We start from the raw sequence: 11,622 nt of genomic DNA, 5'->3' as shown, positions 1-11,622 counted from the left end.
TATTAAAACTGGAAGTTTATTAATCTTCTGTTCACAAAGTGCTAGAAGATGAATATCTCAGAATGTTGAGCAAATGATTGCATGGTCTCAAAAGGACAGTGAGAAGTATCTACACCACTAAAAGCTGGTATAGAGATCAATATCGGAAATGTATGAATATCTTCAAAAGAAACTGTGATACTACATAAACTAGCCTTTAATAATGCTGACCTGGATTTATGCAGTTATACTACTCGGATTTTTAAAAAATAAACAGGTGCATCCGGGTGGGGCTGCACTGCCCATCCCCAAACCCACGTGTGTAGGAATAGGCAGATATATAAAATTGATGGATTTTCTTCATCAGGTAATGTTTATCCTGTTCAGCCCGTTTTTTTTCTATATATTTCTAATTCTCAGATCCTGCCTAGAGTGACTTTAAATTTCTTAAAATTTTACATAACATGTAATGACTCTAAATATAAAATAATTTACAAACCTTCCTCACCATCATCGTCATCTTTTCCGAATGAAGGTTCCCTCCTCCCACCACCGTTTTGGATCTGACACTGTATCTGAACCCCGCTGTGTAAATATAGCTGCTGAACAGGTCGTCCTCGTACCTCCTCACTGCTGCGGGAAGTTAATTTGTTGACGGGCGGGAAGGTTAGCAGGAGTCACGCTCTCAGAGGTCATTCAATAATCGCCCCGGGGCACGAGCCCCCCCAGGTGCATTCTGGGATGCATTTTTCCGATAAATCGTTTACAGTGGCTGCGCAGTCCCTCGGGGCCCCCAGATAAAGTTTGCCAATCAAAAATTTTCCGAAGCAGCCACCTCGCCCTCTAACACACACGCATACAGAAACGTACACACAAACATACACACTCACACATTCAGCGTCTTTAATTGTGACTTTGGAAAGAAGATGTGACAGTGGCACGCAGCTCTCTGCTGAAGTTTGAAAGCAGGAGTGTGGGGGTGGAGGGAGGAAGGTAGAAGATTGTGTGCATTTAAGTTTGTGTGTGTATTCGACTGCGTTTGCCTGTGTGCACAGGGAAAGGGGAGGGTGTCTTCCAACAATAGCTTCCCCTCCTCTGATCGTCTGCCAAGGTTTTGATGAAGAAAGTCACTGCACGTCTTTTCTCCATGATAATTCTTCCCCCCACACACACGTGTGTGTATTCTTCTATTTCTGTGCTTCTATGCACACACACACACGCGCGCACCCATACTCAGACTCATTTGTTTGCTTGCGCTCCCTCTCTGTATTGACTTGTTTCATAAGGCCTGCTACATGACAGAAGGAGTGAGTCAGGAGGCGGTGAGGAAGAAAGACTTGGCCAGGCTCCAAGTTCTCTTTTTTCCATAGGAGGCAACCCTCCCTGGTGCCCCCCCTTGCCTGCGCCGAGTTATCTCATCTTGGCACACGTTGGCCATGGTTGGGCCTGCACCGGTACAGGCTGCGGAGGGGCAGACCAGGAAATGGGCTGCACAACACAGGAAAATAGTCATTTTTGTAGAGGTGGGAATTTAGTGAAATATTATTAATGTGTAAAAGGGGAATTATGTAACTCGCTATACAACTATAACAGAGAGAGACAGAGAGCCCAAGCTGATGCATCTTTATTTGATATCTGTAATGGTTGCTAAAGCAGAAAAACATTTACTCAGCAGCAGGTATCAAGGTAACATCCAGGTAGGATCCTCAAGTCTATCCAAGTTAAAGATTTTAATATAAACAGGCCAGCGTTTAATGTACTACTATTGCAGTTTATATCGATTGTCAAAATTGAGTAATCTCATCCCCAGTTTTTAGACATTTGACATTTGTTTGAACAGGATACTGAGCGCACAAAATAAAAGTAACTGAGATTTAATGAATGATTGTCCTCGATACAACAGTTTTAATGGGTAATTCTTTCCTATTTTAGAGGAGTTATCATTATTAATTTGAGTTGTTTGGTGTCTGAAGTCTACTCACGTTGATGGTGCACAGTGTGAGTTCTCATTCTTTGCTGCTGTTTGTTTGTGCTGCTGCTGATCTCGTCCTGCTCAATGTTGTTTTGTGATTTGTGTCTGACACAGTGTTGCTGAGCCGAGCTGGTCAAATAAGTTAGTCTAGACAGGTGTGGGCCAACCCAATGATCCATTGTCTCTGCTCAGAGTTAGCTTAGAGCAGACGTTAACGCCCAGCTCAAGGACCTCTACACACACACACAAACACACACACAAACTGCACTATGCTCAGCTGATGTATTAGCAACATTAGCCCACTCTTTAGGGGATTTGGGGGCTTGCTAATTGCCAACTTGTCATTTTAATTGCTAGTACACCCCCTCACACACACACACACACACCCCACGCACACACGCACACAGACATACACACGCAACTTGTCAATTAATTAGACAAGAGTCAGTGGTAACTTTGCCTGGCTGCAGCCTGGCCCGTTGACAGCACTGCTGTCAGTGATCACCTACACTGTCCAGAACCACTACCTCTGTCACTGGCTGTGTCCAAATTTTGTTTGGTGAATATATTAGCTTAACTAATATTACGTGTAGCATGTATGTTAAAATTGTCAACATTTTGTATGACACTTTCAAAATCCAAAGTTTGACTTCACAGTGTAGTAAAACTACAGTGAGACCTGTTTCAGTCAGGACACACTTCTCAACATGCTCGTCCTTTATCGCAACACACATTTGAGCTTGTTGGTTCGGTTCTATTCCTGTGTTGCTCCAGCACACATAACACCCACATCAGCCTTTCCCAAAACCAGTTAGTAAGTTCTTTCAACTGTTGTACCATGAACCACCGTGATTAAGTCACAATAGACCATAATTGCCCCTGGCATTCAACACCTTCACTTCCCATATGTGTACTCCATAAGGTCACAAACACACGCACCTTTGCCCTTTTACACACAGAAGGAGACACCTCCACTGCCGGGTACACAAGGGTACACAACCTTGTCCTTCCATTATTCAGCAGACTTCTAATCTGCTCTCTGTCTCACACACACACACACACACACACACACACACACACACAAACACAAACAAAAGCATAATCACCTCTGGTCAAAAGGCATAATCAGTTGTTGCACTCCTCCATCTTCTCTCATCACAAAAACCAACAGATGATCTCAGGCAAAGTTAAAGATCTCACTCGCAGAGACGCACACATACAAACACACACTGCATCTACTTAAATAAAATTTAGGCAATTTATTTTGCAACATAAGAGAACGTACCGTTTGCTCAATATTTTTCAAATGTATTTAAATAGATGATGATGAAGGAAAGCTTTGTTTTTATTTTGCCTTTACACACACACACGCACATTTACACAGATACGCACATGCCAGGGATTAAATAGACTCCCAGGCTTATTTATTGACAAGTCAATGCCAGTCTGACCAATCTAGAGCTGCCTCAGAGTTTAGACCGATCCACTGGATACTTACTTAGCTTAAGTAAGTACTCCAGGTTATTCTGCATGGTCACACACAGAAAGCGCCATTGCACCTTAGAGTATTAAATGCTTGGAAAAAGAGATGAAGGAAAATATGAAATGTTGTTTCACCAGCATTTTTGCACATTTAAACACTTAGTAAATAAAACAAAAAGAAGCATAAATTCCTCCATTAAAAAACCATTATGAAGTAGAATAAGTTTAGATCAAATCTAATAAAATAACATAACACACTCCAGATGATAACAACATTTCAACATTTGTTTTTTTTAAGTTTGATGTAAATTTTGATCCCATAGGGCAGTCAAATTGCAGACAGAGCTAAGTTCTCCTGGTTCTCATGTATTGTTATCAGTGTGAGAAAAATAGAAAAGTAAAAATTATTGTTTAATTTCTTAGATAATGCTAGTGATTTATTTACTTATTTGTACAGACAAACATCAGGTGACAAGACGAGACTGGAGAATGGAGAAGTCCATATATACAAGAAATGTATAGGCTGATGAATAATTTCATCAACCCATACATTCAACTGTGAAGAAGATTAATGAGGTCCTGCTGCATTTCACTCTTGATTTTGTTGTTTTACTATTATTATCATTTTTTCATTTAATAATAAATGCGATGTGACAGGGGCTCTGACTGGGGGCCAGATGGGTCCAGGGGAGTGGCTGCAGCAGCGGCTGCTCTGTGGCCAGGTCAGGGAGGCTCTGGGCATCCTGGAGGCCATGGACTGGAGCGTCATGGGAGATGAATGCTACCGAGGCCTGAGCTCAGTCACCAACCACCTGCTGAGGCTGGAGCTGAACTTAGAGAGAGAGGGTGGGTCTGTGTTGCAGATATTTCAGTAAATTTCGAGCTTAGACAAAGTTTAACTGTTTTTTTTTGTTGTTGTTTTTTTTTAAACTTATTACTTTTGTCTGTTTTCTGGCTGTGTAACATCTGTTTGAATCCCAGTGAAGAACACAAAAGGTAATAGAGGAGGAAGCTAACATCTGAGGCCCGTCACAAAAATGAAAATTAGATTAGCTAAGCAGTACAGCTGGCCTTCAGATTTCATGAGTCATGTTAGCCTCATGGTTTGTAGTTTTGTGAGCTAGGCTGCTGACCTTCTGTTTATGTCACAAGTAAATTAAAAAATATAAGTAAGTTCATTTCGGTTTTTATTTACATTTTATTTTCTGATAGATTCTTGTCCTCCACTGGCAAAATTGTCTGCTGACACACATCTACCATAAAATTATGAATGTTATTTTTATTTTTTTTCTTGTGTGTTTCTGTTCTGTCTGTAGCCCAACTAGAAGCAGCCCTGGGTGTGTTTTATGCTCCACCTGCCCCTTTATCTGATACGGTGATACTGGAGTACAGGGAGCCAATCAGCAAGTACGCCCGCCGCTTTTTTCACCACCTCCTCAGGTAACACCACCCACTCTGCACTGTTGCTGTGGTCCTAAAGTGATTTACTGAGACAGAAATTTGTTTTGCACATGTCCTCTGAGGGGGTCAAGAGTCAAGGTCTTCCAAAGGAACTACAAACGTCTAAAGAGCAAAAATAGGTATTAACAGTATGTGTCTCCATCAGGCTACAGACCAGTGATCTAATGCATAAAATCAACAAAACAAGTCCGATCCGCGATTGGATGCTGCTCCCTATGGTCATGTAACTCTACATACGCACATTTTTATTTGAATATATTTAAGGCATTACCAGAACATTTTGTTCAGTTTATCAACACAGGGTGCAGAATCAGAATAAGAAATACTGTCCAAAAACATCTTTCAGAAAATGACATCCACTGAAGAGACAATTTAATACTGCTTATTTGCCGCACACTGTTGCTATTTTAAAAATTCTAAAAACGAAATAGCTTTTGAATGTCATCGCACGCACACACACACACACACAGCTGCAGCTTTGAGTCATTCATAAGGCAAAGCACCACACATGCACCTGTTTAGGCTGTTGTTTCATTTTCCCTTCTGCCATGAGAGCCTTTTGAAAAGCCTGTTTGACTGAAATAGACCCTGTTGTTCCCACACACTGCTGCTTACTGCTCTCCATCCTGCAATTACCTCCCGTTCCCTCTCTCTCTTTCTCCTCTCTTCCTCTGTAGCAGAGCTGGAGCGTTGTTTGGCATCCCTCCTCCTCTCCTCTCTTATCACCTACCTGCATTCTTTTTCTCTCTATCAACATCAAATGAAGGAAGCCCCCCACACCACCTCTCCTGCTTCTGTTTGTTTGTTTCATGTTGGCTCTAGACAGGGAAAGTTTAGGTGTTTTGTACTGGGAGATACAGCTCTCTCTCTCTCTCTCTCTCTCTCTCTCTCTCTCTCTCTCTCTCTCTCTCTCTCTCTCTCTGAGCTTTAATTCTGGATAATAGGAAGCGGGCTCACTACTCTCAGTTCAATTATTGACAATCTGTATGCAGAGGTGTATGTGAGTGTGTGTGGGTCGAGGTGTGTGCATGCATACAGAAATGTCTACTAGTGAACTATCTGTCTTTAAATTTTCATTCAAAGTTTACATTTGTAGATTGATGATTGTTTAGATTATTTTGTCAGGGTGTTGTCATGTTTCCCCTTTAAACTGTCTCGACTTTCTCTGCAGACACCAGCGCTTTGAGAAGGCCTTCCTCCTCGCTGTAGATTTGGAAGCCAGAGATTTATTCATGGTGAGTGGAAAGTAAACTTGATTTAGAAAGCTTTCTTGAAAGAATGACATGTACTTTGACAAAAAAGCTTGCTCACATTATATTAAAAACCCACTATGGGTTTGTTTTTAAGTCAATGCATACAGGAATTTGTACAAAAATTACAGTACAGTAATATGATGAAGGAAAGGATCAAGACTCTGTTAAAGCCAACAACTGGGAAAAGAGAAATAAAAAAGCAGGATGTTTCAGTCTTGAAACCTTTATCAAATACAACTCCAACAACAATATATACAGTACATATCTCCAACACAGAACAGGTGCACAGTGACCACAGGTAGGTAAGGGAGGGGATATATGGAAACTCCTCTAACAGGCCACAAACGTAGTACAAATTTAGCCAAACCAGGAATTTTTCATGGATTCTTGTAATTTTCTAAATTTTGAGGAATATGCTTGCAAATGTAGCCAAGTGTGTCCTTTTTTAAAAAAACAATATTTTTTGGCATGTTTGCCTGTATTGCAGAGATTGACAGTGAAAATACAAACAGGAAACATAGGAGGGTATAGCATGTAGCAAACATGTTGTGTTTACATTGTATGCGTCTCAAGCAGTAGTTACCAGGGCGCCCCCAGACTGTGCTCTTTGAAGTAATTACATTTTTTCCCTGCTGACTTGCAATTTTCAAAAATGGTCACATTTTTAGTGCAAAATTCCACAGCAAGGGTTGAAAAATATTTGCTGCAAATCCAATCACTTGGGCCACAATGATGACAAGATGTGAGATATTGTTTGGACTGTTTAGTGACATTTAACATGTCATACACATTGTTAAAGTGTACTGTGTACAGCAGCTTCGCCGTTCATTCTTTTCTTCATGACTTGTAACCCGTACGTGTGTGTGCGTGCGTGTGTGTGCGTGTGTGTGTGTGTGTGTGTGTGTGCGTGCGTGTGTGTGTGTGTGTCAGAGAGCAGGTGTGATCTCAGTATGGGCCTCTAACTTTTCACAAACCTCCATGGCCTCGCCTCAGCCTTTTCCTCTCCTCTCATCTTCCCTCTAACTCGCTCTTTCTTCCACTCCACTCTGAAATGCTTTTCTGTGTGTTTGACCCCCTTTTTCAAGGGGCCCCCTTTGCTCCATGCTTCACCACCACCCTAGACATTAATACAGACACACACTCACACACACACACTCTCTCTCCTCTTGCTCCCTCAATCACACTGATAGCACTGGTTCCAATTCCCTCCCCACTAAGTAGTGCTGCTGGGAAGCCGAATTGAAAAGGTGGAGTCAAGCCTGTGGACCTTGAAAGAGCGCAGAGGAAAGGGGAGGGGGGCAGCGAGATGAGGAGCGGGTAGTGGGGGTAGCTATATGACAAATGCAGAAAAAGAGAAAAGAAGATAGAGAAAAGAAACAACGTCTTGCTTTGTCACTTTGGAGGTGTTGGGAGATGAGCAAGGATGGAAAGAAAGCTGGAATCGTATTTGAAAATAATTCTCGGTGTTAGGTTTGAACTGACTTTAAAGGTGGAATCAGCCACATCCGAACAATTCAGCATGAGTGAAGCAGGCCTGAGGAGTCAACAAAGCATTTTGGTCCAAAAAAAATGTTAGAGCTACATAGAGCTACATGTATATTGTATGTCCTGTATGTAACCTACTTTGTCAAAATCCCTTATGTAAATAATTAACATGTTCTAAACGTTAGTGGAGCTTGGTCATGAAACATTTATTCATAGAGATATGAGTATGAACAAACTAAGGACTTTTGTTCATTCATTAACTTTTTTTTGCAGAAATATCCAAGTTAAAAAAACTAAAATTTACATGGAAGGAACACCGAACACAAATCCCGTTCATGTTTTGTGTAAACCTTTTGACAATGGAATAAGAAATGAAGTGCAAGTGCTCTAATATGTGGCGTAATGGGAAATGATTTGAGTGATATTCAGTGGTGGACGATGTGAAATAAGCCACCTTTTTTAGGCACAATAAACAAAAGAAGGTTGCTTAACAGGAAATCACACAAATGATTTGTATCACTGCAGCTTACAGTATGTGACCTTAAAGCCTGATTGAGTGAACTTGGTTTGATGTTATCGAGAACTGGTCCAGTGGTTCTTCACACTGCACGACCAAAACTACAACCTCTCCAATTATGAAGCCAATTCACTTGTTCATTTCAGTTGTACAAGAACTGTCTATCCTTCGCTTGTGGCTCGAATCCTGCTCCTGGGAGCCAGCGGATGTGTTATTATTACGTGTTTTAAATCAAACCACATTTGTAGTGTTAATACTGCACAGGTGACATATTTCCCAGCTCTTGAGACACGTAAAAATATTAATGTTGTTATGCTGAAGGGGAATTGTCTGGAACTCAACACATTTTTAAGATCAAATGAAATTAGCGGTCTGCACACGTCATGAATCACACATGTAATCAGATTTTCCAATTTTATTCTTACACATTTTACTCAAACAAATTTAAGAGACAGAATTAGAAAAACAACAAACTCAACAGATAATTGCAAATACTTCTCATCATAGATCTGTAACAAAGTCAATGCGCTTTCGAGCACTTTTCTGCCTCAGTGACCAAGAGAGCAGCAACTCGTCCTTTTAAAGGACTGAAGTAGAGAAGAGAAAGAAAAAGAGGACGTTGACATTTCACCCCTCGCTCTGCCCCTCGCTCTAATTAGGATGTGTTGTTGCTTTAACCTGCTGGTCGGCTGATTGAGTCGAGGAGGAGGGGGTTAATGAGGGCAACCCCCACCTTCACCAAACTCTTTCTAACTTCCAAACTTGCCCACAGAACACAATCACGCGCCGTCGACTTGGTAGAGTGCATGCACACCCTCACCTCTTCTAGAAATGCCCAGCATGATATACCCCCCTCTATCGCCAGACCCCAACCCCCTTCCAGTCCCATTGTTTCCCAGTTAACAATAGAGGTCCTCCAGGCCTTTTTTACCCCAAAAAGAAACCTTTTGTTAAAATAAAACACTTTAGTGTCGGACTAAATTGAGGGGGAGGAGGAGTTGGTGGTATGGGGTGTTTTGGTGGAGGTGGAGGTTCGGGGGTGTATATAGAGGTGGTAGTAGTGGGGGGTTACTGAGTCGTTTGCATTTTTTGTCATAATTGGCTCTGTTCTGTAGCTCCCTAATTAGCCTTTGATAATGAGTTGATAATGTAACCAATTAGGTCATTCGTCAGCCAAGTCAAGCCTGACGACATTTTTTTTTTTTTCACCTCCCTCCCACTTTTTTCTTCTTCTTCTTCCTGGGTCCTTGGCTCTTGATGTAGCTTGTTAATTAAATCAAATTGTGTGATAGCTGAATCTGATGCCGACTCTTTTGTTCTCCAATGAGGGCTTGTACTGTTTCTTGTTAGATACGCTAGGAGTAAGGCAAGCTGCGTCTGTAGGGTTCACCCCCTATCTTCCTCCCCTATCTGACGCAGGGCTTGGCGGCCCTGGAGGAGCAGGAGCAGGAGGAGGAGGAGGAGGAGGAGGAGGAGGAGGTATCGCACATCTTTGGGAATAAGCTCATTGTTTTTGCTCAGATGAGTAATTAGCGTTATTAAAACGTTAAGTCCTTAACACCTATCTGATAAAAGTGTTAGCCATACACAAGGCTCCTGGATAACAGGTGTGTCAGAAAAAACGAGTGTGCGTGTGTGTGTGTGTGTGTGTGTGTGTGTGTATGAGTGTGTGTGTGTGTGTGTGTGTGTATGAGTGTGTGTGTGTGTGTGTGTGAGAGAGTGTGAATATGGATGTGGATGTTCAGCAAATGTGCTGATGTCCAGGGATTATGCCAATGTTAATTAGTGAATATATATTTTCATGTTTGCATGCTTGTGCCTATGTGGATTTGTGTCCAGTCTCCTTGTCAATATTTGATTTGACTGTATGTTTGTCAGCAAAGGTTAAAGGAAAATTTAACCATAAATCATTTTGGTACCTACAGCAACTTCTTATTTACTTTGAATTTTTTTGGCACTAATTGTTATCACCATAGTTCTCTTATTCCTGGGGATATATGTCTACATGCAGACCTAGATATCTCCAGTGATTGCAATTAGTCTGATTGCAGAAAACTTCAGCAGTAATTATCAGGATTTGATCTCAGTCCCTTAGAAGCAAGGAGCAAAGGCTTGTCTCTACAGTCACCTTTTGGTGCTGATATTTTACAATTATGCAGGGAGAAAATCATCTTAGAGGAGAAACAGAGACTAAGCCTGTGTCTGAAACTGCCCGCTCATCCACTGTTCTCTACACATTGAGATTTCGGACAAATAATCATCATGTCAAACCATCACATCAAGTTTAGTGTTACCTAACGGTAATTTTCACATCTATCAAAGGCTAAATGGGTCATTTTAGGCCATAAATACTGTGGTACTGGTTTATTATTTTTACAATTCTTTTTTTCAACTGTAGGAATTTTTTAGGGCACTATATAGTGCATCATTTTTTTCTACGTAGAATTGGACATGATTGCTAAAGAGGTAATAAAAATATTTGGAATAGATGCTGATTGCTCTTTTGTTACATTAAGCGCTGCAAATCCCAGATGAATGTGTTTTTCGCCCGCTAGTGAGAAAGCCGTCATGTGGAAGTGGCTGCAAGCAAAGCGTCCAAAAACACGGCAACTGGTCTGGAATTGTCAATGAAATAAACTACATGGAGGAACTAACCTTTACCTTTAAAACTACAAAATGAAAAATATGTAAAGTACTGGAAAAACTGACTATATATACTGTATATAGTGTATGTGCCCTATAAGATATGTCATTACATATGTAATTGAAAGACCCTGCACCTTTTTACAAGTATTGTGTTGCCCATGTCAATCATTTTGCTTCAAAATATCAATAAAAATAAACTTACCCTAAATAAATAACTATATAAATAAATAACCCGGACACTGATAAAATGGTGGACGGTAAATACAGGACATTAGGTTTCAAATAGGGCGTGATTTCCAATACAGGCAAAATCTCTACAGGGAAGATTAGACCTATTAGACAAGTATGTGGCAAGGCCACAAGATGCGTCATTTTTTAAGCCAGAAATGTGAGTCAGACACCTCTCTACACCAAATGCAACAAGTTGTTTCCCATGGTCTGTGAAACAGTGACAGGCATTGTTGGAAATGTATGAGAAGGTGTGTACACCAAAATCCAGAATAATAATACAACAACAAATGCTTTAAATATTACAGATCAGTGAAGTATTACAGTCTGCAAATTTCTGAAGGATTTTGTTGATTTTTCAAGTAAAAAAAAAGTAAGTAAGTAAATAACAGTAAATAAAAGTAAATAAGTATATAGTAAATAAAACCCCTGCAGCAAAGAGACATTAAAATAAGCTTTTCTTCAAATGTTAATGAACTGTTACTGTTTATGTCATGAACTTGAAAAATATTTTAAAAAATACAGTAAAAAAGAAAACCATAATAGCGACATGTGCAAAAGTTTAGAAACCCTTCTACATGTAAAACAGCTAGAACCTC

General features: G+C 40.6%; 1 protein-coding gene across 7 annotated transcripts in view; it reads left to right on the top strand.

Annotated features, from left to right (window-relative positions):
* LOC120796012 (WD repeat containing planar cell polarity effector) overlaps positions 1–11,622 on the top strand; it is a 97,020-nt gene that overhangs the window by 56,508 nt on the left and 28,890 nt on the right. For all 7 annotated transcript variants that reach the window (XM_040138297.1, XM_040138292.1, XM_040138291.1 and 4 more), the window contains 3 exons: positions 4,091–4,279; positions 4,750–4,873; positions 6,066–6,129. In XM_040138297.1, coding sequence (XP_039994231.1) covers positions 4,091–4,279; positions 4,750–4,873; positions 6,066–6,129 — 377 coding nt within the window. The remainder of the gene's footprint in view (positions 1–4,090; positions 4,280–4,749; positions 4,874–6,065; positions 6,130–11,622) is intronic.

Source organism: Xiphias gladius, chromosome 11 (genome assembly GCF_016859285.1).
Source record: "Xiphias gladius isolate SHS-SW01 ecotype Sanya breed wild chromosome 11, ASM1685928v1, whole genome shotgun sequence".
Taxonomy (NCBI): domain Eukaryota; kingdom Metazoa; phylum Chordata; class Actinopteri; order Istiophoriformes; family Xiphiidae; genus Xiphias; species Xiphias gladius.
This window is presented reverse-complemented; position numbering and strand designations above follow the sequence as displayed.